Genomic DNA, 15,564 nt, shown 5'->3' on the forward strand with positions numbered 1-15,564 from the left:
CCAGCAGTCTTGATTCCAGCTTATGCTTCATCCAGCCCAGCGTTTCTCATGATGTACTTTGCATATACGTTAAATAAGCAGGGTGACAATATACAGCCTTGACGTACTCCTTTTCCTATTTGGAACCAGTCTGTTGTTCCATGTCCAGCTCTAACTGTTGCTTCTTGACCTGCATACAGATTTCTCAGGAGGCAGGTAAGGTGGTCTGGTATTCCTATCTCTTTAAGAATTTTCCACAGTTAGTTGTGATCCACACAGTCAAAGCCTTTGGCATAGTCAATAGTCTTTAATCATATGCCTTCTTCTTTATGGTGAGGTGTCAAAGTATTTTTCCTGAAATTTGAAATAAAGCAGTTTACATTGTTCATTTCATTTATTTTATAATTTATCTAAGGGTTCTCTGATTCTCATTATGACCTGAAATAACTCTTGCTATTTTGCAGTAACTTTGGCCCAGGTTGTCATTCTTCTTCATTTCCTTTAACCCCTTTCTCAGTTCAGACTTATTTCTCCCAGTAAGTAGACCTGATGTATCTTTCTGGTATTGCTCCCCTTCAATCTTTTCCCTACACCTACTGACAGTGATTTTCCAAAGATACAGATATAATTATGTCACGCCCTTCTTACAAGTCCTCCACAACTGTTCCCTATCCCCTTCCAGGATAGAATCTATATGCCCTGTCCTGAGGGCTTCATAGTATTATCCCTGCCTATCTTTCCAGTCTCACCTCACTGGACCATTCTCCCTTTCTGATTCTGTACTGCAACTACACTGCTCTTTAAATCCTCTAAGTTGCACAGTCTTAGATAACATCAGTGACAGTTATCAATGAAAAAACCTTTGGTATATTAATTTATTGTAAATATTTACAGCTAAGTTAACAAACTTCTGGGCTTCTCTGGTGGGTCAGTGGTAAAGAACCCACCTGCCAATTCAGAAGATGTAAGTTCGATCCCTGGGTCAGGAAGATCCCCTGGAGAAGGAAATGGCAACACACTCAGTATTCTTGCCTGAAAAATCCCATGGACAGGGGAGCCTGGTGGGCTACAGTCCATGGGGTTACAAAGAGTTGGACGCAACTTAGTGACTAAACAACAGCAACACAACAAAGTTCCAAGGGGCCATTCATTGACCTCATTTTATAGATTGGTTACTTTTATCAACTCTCATGCATAAATGAAATAAATGTATATCAAATTTGACGTTCATTCCCATTATTATTTAAGATGTTTTGATAGGACAAAACATGCAAATAAACAAACTTGGCCCCAGAAGTTAATACAGTTCTTAAGTATCATAATATTTATAGCAAGGAATGATAATACTTTTTCAAATGTATGGGTTATTTTATTTTTCTAATCAGTTCTGTGAACGTGAGCATAATGTTTTAATTTACCAAAGTTATGCAAAGTATGTAATTTACTAAGACTTTTATAGAAAAGTATTGTGTATCACTCTTTTTTTTTTTTTTTTGCATATCGCTCTTTTATTAATCTTTTTCTCCGATTTTGTCTCTCCTCCTTGGGAATCTATATTAGAACTGATAGTTGTTAAATGCTTTTGTTGATTCAATCAGTTACTTGTGGGTTTTTTAATTATTATTTGAAGATTCCACAAGTGAATCAAGCAATGTTCTCTGGAATCTCTTATTATTAAGAAGGGGTAGAGGAAAGAGGAGGAAAATAAAATATTGAGCCTTTCCCAGATTTCTGGAATATCAGAGGCCCTAAAGTACAGTTAGTTTTTCCACTTACGTTGATTTCCTCTGGTTAGGTGAGTTGCTCCCAAAGCTGTTAAATTTCATTCAGCATACATCTATAAAAGTAGAGAAGAGAATATCAGCCACAAGGGTTGTGAAAACAGGCTGATATATGGAACACACTTACTGTCTCACGCTCAGCTCTTAATAAGTGATAGCTACTGTAGTGAGCAAGGTCATTCAGACTAGTTTGAATTCCCACTTTCCAGCTCTGTGAACTTTGGTGTGGTACTTCAGTTTCCTCATTTGTAAAATGGGGTGTAAATATATAACTCATAGAAATGTTATATTAAAGCACCTGTTATAATTAGTAGTATGCATATGCTGCTGCTGCTAAGTCACATCAGTTGTGTCCGACTCTGTACAACTCCACAGATGGCAGCCCACCAGGCTTCTCTGTCCCTGGGATTCTCCAGGCAAGAATACTGGAGTGGGTTGCCATTTCCTTCTACCAAGCACTCAATACATGACTTGTTTTAAGTGTTATTGTCACAAGAGTAATCATTTATGGAACATCCAGCGTGTCATAGGCTCTGTACAAGATCCTTGTTGCTACTGTCTGTGATTCTGAAACTTCAGGCTCATATCCTACATCTGTTAGAAGAAGACTTTATTTCGGTTGTTTAACTTTTGTAGGCTGGATCATATAGGCTAATCCTAACAGAAATACTGATTCAGACTTCACTGAGCCTAAATCTAGCCAAAAAGCAAACAAGCTAACAAACAACAACCAAAAAAAAACCCGTTTTCTGTGAGCAGCCAAAGATGTTGCGTACACAGAATTGCATACATGTACTTTCCTTATGGAAGCATTCTTCAAGTTCTTATTTAGTGCCCATCACATTTTTGTCACTTGTTAGCTGAATGACTTTAGGTGAGTCTCAATCCTGTTTTCCTCATCTGTGAAATAAAGGGGTTATACAGCTAATTTCTAAAAAGTCTCAAGACTAGAAACTTTTAAATTCTGTGTATCTGATTTTTTTCTGGGTTATTTTCTATACTCATCTCTTTAAAAGAAAAATAAATTTACTCTGAAGTGTAAGATCTGGGCACAGGATTCACTGGATGTCAAGCTCTGTGATGAATAAGAAATTTCAAGTCCAACATGAAGGACCAGTATATAAACAATTATAATTTCAGTGGAATAAGTTAAGTAAATCCCAAGCATAAATAAGAGTGATTGATTTTTCTGGAAATGGGGGCCACCAGAAAATGCTTTGCAGAGAAGTTATAACAGAATGGGTTAGACTGCATTTACAAGTTGTCCCAAAGTTCAGTGTTTGAAAATTCTAAAGGTGCATTTATTGTTAATTGTATAAGCCACTGTTGGTCATCAGTGCCTCTGCTCCACGTAGCTATTTGGGGACATGAGCCAATGGATGCTCTCACATCTCGGCTCGTAGCCTCTGTGATTGTCACAGTGAGAGGAGAAAAAGGAGCTGGTGATTTTACCACCAGCCTTAAATGCATTAGTACTTTCTGGTACACAGATGGCCAACATCACCTTGACTTGTAGCCTCTTAGAATTAATCAGATAGTTTCATTTAGCTGTAAGAGAGTGGGTGATATGGGAGAGTAAATATTTGGTGAGTGTATATTTTTGCTACATGGCACCTGAGCTAATTCTGAAAAGGTAAGTGAAAATCAGTCTGGTAAATGTAGAAGAAAATGAAAAAGAAACTCTCTCCTCTGAAGGCAAAGAAATTACATACCTTTAGTGTAAAAAAGTGAATGTTAGGGAAGAATTTAACTACTATGTTTGGTTAAGCATCTGGAAACTGGAATATAGTGTAAGTTGTAAAGAGCTGAGAACTGAGAGTAAGCCCTGAGCTAGCTTTATAACTGAGTATTGAACTGGTAATGTGATTTTATTTATAATTAAAGTGCACATTGATTATATATTATGAATTTTATAGGTATTATTTTGTGGAAAGTACGTTAATGGATAGATTCTATGCTATAGGAAGATTGCTCTGTTATTTGCACTTAAGTTGCTTAGCCCTATTTTTTTTTTAATCCCCTTATACTGAAAGTCCGATCACATATTTAGAGAGAAATGAACTCTAAAGGGTTTATCTTTTTACCTGAGCTTTTAAAGTTGCATCATAAGACAAGAAAACTCATTGCTTTACACACATTATCTCAGGTAAACCTCACAATAACCCTGTGAGAAAGGTACTGTTATTATCCCCACTTCCAAACTCTGTCAATTTATAAGCCATTAGATGGTATGACTATTTTCATTTTATACTTAAAACAATTTGGTCCTAGAAAAGGTAAGTCAATATTATATACATGTTTTATCTATCATGCATCTGTTATCAAACTAAAATCTTTATTTTAAATGTTTATGATTTTTACAGTAAAATTAGATATGCCTAGTAGGAATTATGCTGCAGTGTTACTTTTCTATTTTTAGGGTTTGGACAGAGGATTCAAAGGCCAGATTTCTACTTTCAGCAGTGTTATTTCAACTGTTAACCAAAAGAAAGAAGCCACTGAAAACAGAAGTTCACCCACACATCTTGTTTTCCCTAACATCAAGAATGGTAAAAGATTTAAAAATTTAAAAATAAATGTAATTACAATTATTAAAAGTATACACAGTCTATATATCTTGGCTGAAAGTATATTAATGAAATATTAAATAAGTAGATTTTAACTTATGGTTGCTGAGGGGAAGAATGGAGGAGAGAGATAAGTGCTTTGGAGTGAACATGTACACACTGCTACTATTTAAAATAGGTAACCAATATGGACCTACTTATAGCACAGAGAACTCTGCTCAATGTTATGTGGCAGCCGGGATGGGAGGGGATTTGGGGGGAGAATAGATACATATGTATGTATGTCTGAGTCCCTTTCTTGTCCACCTGAAGCTATCACAATATTGTTAACCGGCTATGCTCCAACATTAAAAAAATTTTTTTAAGTAGATTTTAATTATTCAGCATTGTTCTGCTAGGTCTGGTTAGTCAAAAGCTCTACAAATATTTACAGAAAGGAGCAAAATCATTATATTTAGGTAATTGTTACCTAGAATAAGAGAATGACATACAAAATTTATAAATAAGAACGTATGGTTAGGGAGCCTGACACAATAAAAATATATAAAAACTAAATAGATTTCCTTTAGCAGTAATCAATTAGAAGACTTGATGAAAAATATATGACAATATTTAGAAATAAACCAAAGAGAAAGTGGGCAAAACCTATACGAAATAAGCCTGTAAAATTTGATCAAAAAGCTAAAAGATGATTTTAATGGAAAATCTTAAATAACGTAGAGCTATCAGCTACACCAATTTGTTCTCTAACATTTGATGAATTTTTCAACAGTTTTTTAGGAGAAAACTTAAGAAAATGATGCATGCTCTATTTGATCTATATGAATAAAGAAGAGGGTATAAGAAAAAGTAACGAAGGATCCCATTCCTTTGTTGTAACATATATTATAAAGCTGCACTAGTGATACTACCAAGATAGTCAAATAGATGGAAATGGATCAGTAAAACATATTGTATATACAGGATATTAAATTACTTAAAAAAAAACCAGAATTATGGAAACTTTCCAACTTTTGGAAAATAGTAACTTTAAATTTTTAAAAACTACTAAAGTACTAGAAGAAAGCACAGGAAGTTGTTTTTATAATAAATTTTTGGCACAATGACAATGCCAGCAGCCATAAAACAAACAAAAAAATCAATGTTTGCAGGATAAGAAAATTTAAAACTTCTGTAGAAATTTTATAAGATCATAAACAAAGTAAGATGTCATAGTCAGTGAAAAATAAATTCTTGTATCATAGAGATCATTAACAGATCAGTAAAATGAACATTCCAGGAGGAAAAAAAAAAGGCAAAGGGTATGAACAGACCAATCCAAAAAGGAAATATGAACAATTAATACACATGTGAAAGGAGGCTCAGTCTCACTAGTATTAAAGAAGTACAGATTAAAATAAGGAGTTAACATTTCCCTACCTAGTGGCAGAGAAAGAAGACATGTGTATCTGTAGTCTTGTCTGTGGCATGTGAAAATTGGCACTTTTATTGAGTAGAGGGCTTGGAAATTGATACAGCTTTTCTGGAGAGCAAACTATTTGACATATATTCAAATTTTAAAATATTCATGTACTTACTGACCCAGTATTCCATTTCTAGGAATTTATTCTAAGGAAATAATATATGTTGAAAGACATATGGATAAAATGTTTACAATAGTGGTATTTGAAAGCTGTCTGAATAAACTGGTTGACTAAATTGTGGTAATCCATATTATAAATACCATGCATCTATTAAGAGAAATATGACATGTATATAAATTTTCTAGGAGAAATACAATACATTGTCAAATGAAAAATGCAAGTTACACATTAGTAGGTAGAATATGACTCCAGTTTTTTAAAGTGTGGGTAAACCTTTTAGGCTTCTTTGAGCAGATAAAGAGGTGTGGAAGGATGACTACCAACCTGTCTGTGGTTTCCTCAGAAAAGTAGGACTGGGTGGATATTAGTAATATGTTCTGTTTCTTTATATAACCCTATATTGTTTTATCACAGGAATCATACATTACTTGCACAATTTTAAGTGCCCCTTACCCTGTAATGAAACAGATCGGCAAAGGTTTAAATGTCCCTCACACCTGAACAAAACAAAACAAACCTCAAAATGTTTAAGGGCCTTGTTCCTGGTAAATTGCCTATGCCTATAAGCTGCAGTCCATGGGGTCACAAAGAGTCGGACACAGCTGAGCGACTGAACTAAACTGAACTGATAAGCTGCACATGGCATAAATTATTCTTGCACATATTTTCTGTTGACCCTCCAAGGGATCGCTAGACCTATTCTGCACTCTTACAAGTTAGTATTTATATTATCTCATTTATCAACCTTTGTCCCTGATAACTACTTTCTTCTTTTATTTATATATATACACACAAACATTTCATCACCTCAGTCTTACTCTAAGGAGGCACCAGTGCCCATATGTCACAGTCCCACAACAAAACAAACTTATATATAATTGTGATTCCATTATAGATAAAATTATGGAAATAAAGAAAATGAGCCTATTCAATGGGGGAGAGAAATTGAGAAAGATGATTGCTATTTTAGACCTTAGCTAGATAGTAACTATAACTTATTTGAGTAATATTTATGATTTAGGGAAAACTTTCATGTGATTTTTATTTTTTTTAAGCATCATAGCAATCATGTAAAATATATACTAGAATTGCTACGATGTAGTTTTCTGTTGCTGCTCAACAAATTATCACAAACCTAATGACTCAGAAGGGTACTTTCTTGGTGACTCAGTGGTAAAGAGTCTGCCTGCCAGTGCAGAAGACACAGGTTCAATCCCTGGGTCAGAAAGATGCCCTGGAGAAGAAAGTGACAACCCAATCCAGGATTCTTGCCTGGGAAATCCCATTGGACAGAGGAGCCTGGTGGGCTACAGTGCAGTCCATGGGGTCGCAAAAGAGTTGGACATGACTTAGCGACTAAACAACAACAGTGACTTAAAAACACTACCACGTATTAGCTCACAGCTCTTTTAAGTCAGACCTTGGTGAGTGTGGCTGAGTTTTCTACTCACGGTCTCTCAATGTGGAGGCTGGGCTGGACTCTGGGCAAGAATCCTCAGGTTGCTGGCAGAACTTATTATTTGCAGTTATAAGACTGAGGTCTCATCTCCTCGCTGACTGTCACCCAGAGCTGCCCTCAGCTCCCAGAGGCTGCTCATGGGCTCACTGGCTGTCTCCCAGCCTTCTTTTTCAGGGCTGGCATCAGGCTCCCTTGTGTCAAATCCCCTTCATGCTTTCAGTGTCTCTGACTTTGTCTTCTGCAACCAGTGGGAGAAAACCCTCTGCTTGTAAAAGTCTCATGTTATAAGGTTTTGCCTTCCTGGATGAATCTCCCTGGATTAAGAAAAGACAGAGGAACCAGAGATCAAATTGCCAACATCTGTTGGATCATAGACAAAAGCAAGGGAATTCAAAAAAATCACCTACTCCTGCTTCATTGACTACACTAAAGCCTTTGACTGTGTGGATCACAACAAACTGGAAAAGTCTCAAAGAGATAGGAATACCAAACCACCTTACCTGTTCCCTGAAAAACCTGATTGCAGGACAAGAAGCAACAGTTAGAATCAGATAGGAAACAATGGACTGGTTCTAAATTGGGAAAGGAGTACATCAAGGCTGTATATTGTCACCCTGATAATTTAACTTATATGCAGAGTGCATCATGTGAAATGCCAGGCTGGATTAATCACAAGCTGGACTCAAGATTGTTGAGAGAAATATCAACAACATCACATATGCAGATGATACCATTTTAATGGCAGAGGGTGAAGAAAAACTAAAGAGCCTCTTGATGAAAGGGAAAGAGGAGAGTGAAAAACCTGGCTTAAAACTCAACGTTCAAAACACTAAGATCATGGCATCTGTTCCCATCACCTCATGGCAAATAGAAGGGGAAAAAGTGGAAACGGTGACAGATTTTATTTTCTTGGGCTCCAAAAATCACTGCAGTTGGTGGTTTAGCTGTGAAATTAAACGACCCTTGCTCTTTGGAAGAAATGCTATGACAAACCTAGACAGTGTATTAGAAAGCAGAGACATTACTTTGCCAACAAAGGTCTGTATTGTCAAAGCTATGGTTTTTCCAGTAGTCATCTATGGATCTGAGAGTTGGACCCTAAAGAAGGCTGAGCACTGAAGAATTGATGCTTTTGAACTGTGGTGCTGGAAAAGACTCTTGAGCATCTCTTGGACAGCAGGGAGATCAAACCAGTCCATCCTAAAGGAAATCAACTGAATATTCATTGAAAGACTACTGCTGAACCTGAAGCTCCAATTCTTTGGCCACCTGAGGGGCAAGAGAGGATCAGCTGGTTGGATGGCATCACTGACTCAGTGGACATAAGTTTGAGCAAACTCCAGGAGATAGTGAAGGATAGGAAAGCCTGGTGTGCTGTACTTCTTGGGATCCCAGAGTCAAACATGACTTAGTGACTAAACAACAACACAATTAGTAATCTTAATTAGATCTGCACAATCCCTTTGGTCATGTAATGTGATCCACCAGGTGGCTGAGAATCCTGAGGCCCTCTTCAATCTCTGCTTATAACACATATTTAATAAGTAAAGAAACTGGAGCTCAGACAGGGTAAGTGACTTGGCCATGGTCATGCTGCTAAGTGACAGAACTGCAATTCAATCCCACATTTTCTGACAACAAAACTCTTGTTCTGACAGATAGAGGAAACTCCTGATTGACTTGTTTCTCTTGTCTGATTAATCATATGACATTAATCACACAACTCTAATTACATCATCTCTAATACTCCCTAAAGCTTCCAAAATTAAATACAAATTTTTTACCTTGACACGCAAGGATGTTCATAATATGACAGCTTTTCAACTTGATCTCCCACCTTTCTCCTCCATACAACTTACATTGCAACTATTCTCCTGCATGCCTCATACCTGCTCACTGCAGTTTTTGCAGTTTGTTCCAAGTGCATCCCTTGGAATGCACTCTTCCCCCTTCTCTAGCTGTCAGATCCTGTCTGTTCTTCAGTGCTACCTTTTTACTGAACCCTTGCTGATTCTCCCTAACTGTTGTAATTCTTCCCTTCTTACAATATAGGTGTTTCTTTTTTCTCACCTCTTTCAGTCTCAATCTTGTGTAGTATCATTTGTACTTTAATCTCCTAGACTATATGTTTCATGAGGGAATAAATACCTTTGTAACCCCTGCAGAGCCTAAGGGCAGTTCCCTTGTCCATCAGGGGGTCTTAGCAAGTATTTATTGCATGGAGTGAATGGAAGAGACAGCTTGGGATAGGAAAGTGGGTGCACTCAAGCAGTAACACCAGGAGCCACACCAGCAGCTTATTGAGTGCCCCTTGCATGTTGGACACAATTCTCAGCACTGAAACATACAGAGACACATGTAGTTCCTGCACAGCAGCCTCTTATGTATCAGTCAGTCAGTCCTGTCTGACTCTTTGCGACCCCATGGACTGTAGCCCACCAGGCTCTTCTGTCCTTGGAATTCTCTAGGCAAGAATACTGGAGTGGGTAGACATTCCCTTCTCCAGGGGATCTTCCCAACCCAGGGATCGAACCCAGGTCTCCTGCACTGTAAGCAGGTTCTTTACCATCTGAGCCTCCAGCCTAAGATAGGAATTATTTTCCCAGGCCAAGGGTAGGGAAACTTAAGCCACAGGCAGTTGTAAGTGCCTTGCCCTGCATGAATTTTTGTAACTAATGAAAGAGACAGAAAAGGAAAAGCGAGTTTAAAAGGAGAGTTGGTAGAAGGAAATAAGCCCTGAAGGAAGTCAAAGAACCAGGTTGTGGCCTGACTTGAAAATTCAAGGGAAAAGAGAATTTAAAGAAGAGGGTTTAGTCAGTGGTGCCACTGCTGAGAGAGCACAAGATGAGTGAGTGCTGAGGCAGAGCTAAGATTTGTTGGTCAGTGTGCTTGTTAGTGACTCTGAGAACCATTTCAGTAGGATAGTTAGCAGGAGAATTCAGGTTGTAAAAAGTTAAGGTGTAGGTTAACAGTAAGGATCTAGGGGCGGGCAGTGTAGACAGCCTTTAGAGTAGCTTGAACTGAAAGGAAGAAAGAACAGTAGAATCTTGCAGGATAGTGTGATCAAGCAAAAAGATGTGATGCAGGAAGAGGTTAACATAAGCTAATAAAATGCACAGAGAACAGAGCAGTGGTAAAAGGATAGGATCGAGGAAGAGGCAGGCAGAAGGCTTCAGGGGTTGGCTCCAGCAAGAAGAGAAGGGCACTTCTTGCTCAGACTGTGGACTTGAAAAAAGAGAGGAGGTAGGAGAAGGAAGTAGGAAACTCACTCTTTCTTGCCCTGAATTCAGTCATCTTCTTGGAAAACATGTTAGTCTTCTAGGGCTGCTGTAACAAAGCACCACAAACGTGGTGGCTTACAACAAGAGAACTTTATTCTGTCCTGGTTCTGGGGACTAGGGGTCTAAAACCCAAGTGTTGGCTGCACTGGTTCATTTTGAAGGTTGTGAGGAAGAAACTATCCCATGCCACTCTCCTACCTTCTGCTGGTTGTCAGCAAGTCTTGATGTGCGTTTACTTGTAGATGTATCGCTCTAACCTCTAACTCTGTCTTCACATGGCCTTCTCCCCTGTGTATCTTTCTGTGCCCAGGTTTCTCTCTTCTTGCAAAGGCATCAGTCACTGGATTAGGGCCTACTGCAATCCAGTATGACCTCATCTTAATTGGATTATATCTTCGAAGACCTTATTTCCAAACAAAGTCACATTAACAGCTCCCGGGGGTTAGGACTTCACCATATCTTTTTGGCAGACACAGTTCAGCCCACAGCAGAAGGTTAGGAACCTTATAAACACTCAATTACCTGCTAAGGAGAATGACAGGGAGTCAAAAAGAAGCAACGCATAGCCATAAACTTCTTTGGATTGTTTGTTCAAATTCCTTTGCCTTTGCTTCCCACTGATTCCTCTATTCCATTCTTTCTACACCAGTACTGTCTTGACCTCTGAACCCAGCTTGCCAGCTTGATGTCCACACCTGCCTGCCTCCTCCCTGGGTGCATGTATTGATTCAGAATGTGGTCCACATATCTGGGCTCCCACCACCTGGCCCTCTTATCTGTTCCATTCTTATGGAATCTGCAGTCCGCCCCACCCTGATCTTGGAGTGTGTATATCTTTGTGAATATATCACCCTACGGGAATAGGCCTCTTAGCAGACTTCCTTTACTGTGTTGAAACTGCTAGTGCTGACTTCTCATAACTGTTCTGTCTGGGTGCCGCTTGAATTCAGGCGAGACGTGGAGTTCACATGTCAGGGCTGCTGCAAAAGAACTCTTTTATTGAGTGGGAAGTTAGACCAAGTCTTCCAAATGTAAGCATGTTTATAATTCCATGATCTTTTGCAAAGCCTCTCTTGCCAATAAGATTGTTTCCTCAAAGATGCCTCCTTCTTGGCAGTTATTCCAGTTTTCCTCCTTCTCGGGGGACCCATGCTGTATATTCTCTTAACAGCTTGTCTCCCCGTCTGATCTTCAAGTGGTATTAGAGAAGCTGCAAAAGCCCAGCGTGGGTTTACCTAACAGCCCAGGGATGCCTCGCTTCCCTGCGGATCACGTGACTAGGTATGCCTTTCGAGTTGGCTGTCCTTTTAGAGATCAGAGCAGTGTGGGAGTTTTACCTACTGTGACAGCTGCCGGGGATGATACATCTTCAGAGAAACAATATAAATGGCAAGTAATGGGGGACAGGGTGAGCACTACATCCTCTCTTACTCTTTCATACCTTCTTTTCTACAGTGATTATGCTCCTGTCAGATTATTTAAGACATCTTTAAACAGCACAGACCATCTCTGAAAGAAGGGAAGTAATTCCTCTCCATGCCTTTTCAAATGTCTTTGCACTCTTGGTTATTTCAGGAAAAGTTGACATGAACTCTGATGGCGCCCAGGGGCCCCGGTCTTCTCCCTGCTCAGTCCGTTTTCTGAGTTGACTCGAGATGAGCCATGAGGGGCCCTAGTGAACTGTGTGGTTTTTACCTGGAGAAGTGTGTCCCATCTCCTTGCTGCCCCAAGAGCCCAGGGAAGAAGAGAGTGGTCTTAGCTCAGATGGTGCTGGGTCTGTGAGTGCTGGGGTGCTGTGAGCTGTTTGCAGGTGAAATGCCACAGAGTTTTCACAGCCTCTCCAGGAGCAGCTTTAGAGGCAGACACTCACACGGTGAGAAGAAACCCAGCGCAGGACTTGGCGTCTGGGGAGAGAAAAGGGCTCACAGTAGCTGCTGTAGGATTTCTGCCTTAAAAAAAGCATTTCCAAGGACTGCCCTGGTGGCTCAGATGGCAAAGTGTCTGCCTACAATGCAGGAATCCCGGGTTCGATTCCTGGGTCGGGAGGATCCCCTGGTGAAGGAAATGGCAACCCACTCCAATACTCTTGCCTGGAAAATCCCTTGGATGGAGGATCCTGGTAGGCTACAGTCCAAGAGGTTGCAAAGAGTCGGACACGATTGAGCGGCTTCACTTTCACTTTCAAGGCCTCAGATGACCCCATCTCCAGGATTCCTGGGAGAATGAATTGATTTGGGGCTAAATCTCCAAGATCCTTTTCTAGGTCAGGGTGACTCACCTTGGACTTACTTTTTTTTAACCATGCCTGTGGGAGCGATTTATCTGTCAAGAACTTGGAGTACCTTGCTGCATTGAATTGTTGATTCATCTGTCTCTTGACCAGTCTATAAACTCTTTAAGCTTTTTTTGTGGGGAGAGGGAAAGGGCTCATCTAACTTTTTTAAATTATAGTTAATTTTTTGAATGGCTAGCACATTTATGTGTTTCAAAAATCGAAATTAAAAAAATAAGTATGTTTTAGATGTCTCACTTTCACACTGCTGTCTTCTGTATTCTTTCCTGTGTTTTTATGCAAATGAAAGCAAATATAAATATACATGCTGATTTTCCACTTTATCTTAAAAAGTAACTGCCTACATATTACCTAGCACTTGTTATTTTTGTTGTTGTTAATGTATCCTGGATATCTTTCCGTAGCAGTGCATAAAGAGCTTCCTTACCCTTTTTTTTATATTCCTTTATATTGGACTTACCAAGATCCTATTGAAATCAATAAATTGTTTATTTTGTCTCTTGCATTGTGTACAGTGCCACAATGAATGGCTCTGAACATGTGTCATTTGTTCCTGTGTGGCTTATCTATAGGATATTCTTAGAAGTGGAATTGTTGGGTTTAGGAGTAAACGCATTTACAATCTCTGTATATCCCCAGGATCCAGTGTCCATGGTACTCAGAGTCTTTACTCAACAAATAATTTGAGGAAATATGTGGGAAGAACTTTTTCTGGGTTTCTGGCCAGTTCATCCTGTAATCTGTCTCAGAGCTACAGTTCTCTAATGTATGTCCAGGGTAAGACATCTATTCTATCAGAGGTAACCTTGTATAAAAAAGGGCTTTTGAATATTTTACAGGCAGCCTGGGTGGCTCAAATGGTAAAGCATCTGCCTACAATGTGGGAGACCCGGGTTCAATCCCCGGGTCGGGAAGATCCCCTGGAGAAGGAAATGGCAACCCACTCCAGTACTCTTGCCTGGAAAATCCCATGGACGGAGGAGCATGGTAGACTACAGTCCATGGGGTCACAAAGAGTTGGACACGACTGAACGACTTTGCTTTTGAATGTTTTTATGACTAGATCCAAAAAAGAACATTTTATGTATGCTTCTGCTGAAGTTTTACACACACACACACTATTGAACTTAGTAAGAAAGTACATCTCCAAACACCAATGAATATGTCACTTTTATTTGGCTCTGATGACTCTGAGTCAGAGTGGGTTCTTTTTCCCTTCTTTGTTCTTTTCTCTCTCCTGCCTTCAATTTTATTTTCTGCCAAATGTTCAGAAAAGTCATCCTATAGACAAAGATGTAAACACCACCTGTTATGACTAATTCACTCTGGTCTCTCCCTGTTTCCACGGCTTGCCACTACTGAAGGAGTCAGAAGCAGTGCAGAGTAGTGAACCGGTAGAGGGAGCCTTGAACTTGTAACTCACTTGTTACCTGCCCAGCACTCGCAGGTTGTCAATTAGGATATTAAGTATGAACTGAGTCTCTGAGTTTGCTATTGCTGTGCTTGGCCGTTCAGTCATGTCCGACTCTTTGCGATGCCATGGACCGTAGCCTGCCAGACTCCTCTGTGCATGAGGATTCTCCAAGCAAGAATACTGGAGTGAATTGCCATGCTCTTCTCTAGGGGATCTTCCTGACCCAGGAATCGAACCAGGGTTTCATGCATTGCAGGCGGATTCTTTACCAGATGAGCTACCAGGGAATAACTTGTCACTGGGACCTTAGACATTAAACCTAGACCTGATGGCCCTTCATTTGCTTGTCTATAGACTGAGGAAATGGGGCATTATGAGATGTAAAATATCTTCTACACCTGAGTTTTTTTTTTTTATTTAAAGGGTTAATTTTCCAAGATACTGATCTTGTTTGATCCTTGTTGAGTTTTGTTTTTGACATTTCATAGTTTACTAGCTCCTACTTCCATGTAAAGTTAGGCTTCATTTTTGCCACTTGTCTTTATACGTGATAGAAAGTTTGGCTTTATTCTGTAATCTAGTCATACTGCTGCCACATTTTTCATCAGCAGGGAGCCCCTAAGTCTGGCCTATATTCAAAGGGAGAATTAGACTCCATCTTTTGATGGGAGGAATATCAAAGAATTTATGGACCTATTTTAGAACTACCACATCATGTGAATGTAAGGTGTATATCCAGAGGGGAAAAAAAAGTCAGGTCTCCTTGAGGCTTATTTCAGAACTTTTTCCTTTACCCTGTTGTAAGACAGAAACTTATAACTAAAATCAGGTGTTTAGATGACATATGAATGTTAAATTTCCAAGCTCCTTCAATTTTTCTTTTATAGGTCACTACATTATGTTCTATAATAGAGAATTTTTACCTTTTCTGTTGGTTTATAAGTCCTGTCCATTTTGTTCTTAAAAGTTTTAGAGATGGGAATTAGAAATTATTGAACCAGTGCTTTTCAAACCTTTTTTTTTTTTTCCATTTTCAGAGCAAACACCTTTTGAAAAGCAATCTTTCTTAGAGCATCAGTGTATTAAGCAGAGAAAAGCTTAGTTTCCCTGAGTGGACACAGCACCATTGCCCTGAGGTGGCCCTTGAAGTTCTTCTTAGGAGCCTGGAAATGATCAACGTAGGCCATCTCTTTCATTTTATAAGGTC

At 39.3% G+C, this 15,564-nt stretch overlaps 1 protein-coding gene across 4 annotated transcripts in view; it reads left to right on the plus strand.

Moving 5' to 3' along the window:
• The window catches only part of HECTD2 (HECT domain E3 ubiquitin protein ligase 2), a 74,293-nt gene that overhangs the window by 14,565 nt on the left and 44,164 nt on the right, over positions 1 to 15,564 (plus strand). For 3 of the 4 annotated variants that reach the window (XR_006345326.1, XM_043925343.1, XM_043925345.1), the window contains exon 2: positions 4,180 to 4,309. Coding sequence is in view for 2 of the 4 variants with exons in the window: in XM_043925343.1 (XP_043781278.1) it covers positions 4,180 to 4,309 (130 nt within the window). In the remaining 2 variants the exon portion in view is untranslated. Of the gene's footprint in view, positions 1 to 1,461; positions 3,394 to 4,179; positions 4,310 to 15,564 lie in introns of those variants that run through there. The other variant, XM_043925344.1, reaches the window with a different exon arrangement.

This window comes from Cervus elaphus, chromosome 15, assembly GCF_910594005.1.
Source record: "Cervus elaphus chromosome 15, mCerEla1.1, whole genome shotgun sequence".
NCBI lineage: Eukaryota > Metazoa > Chordata > Mammalia > Artiodactyla > Cervidae > Cervus > Cervus elaphus.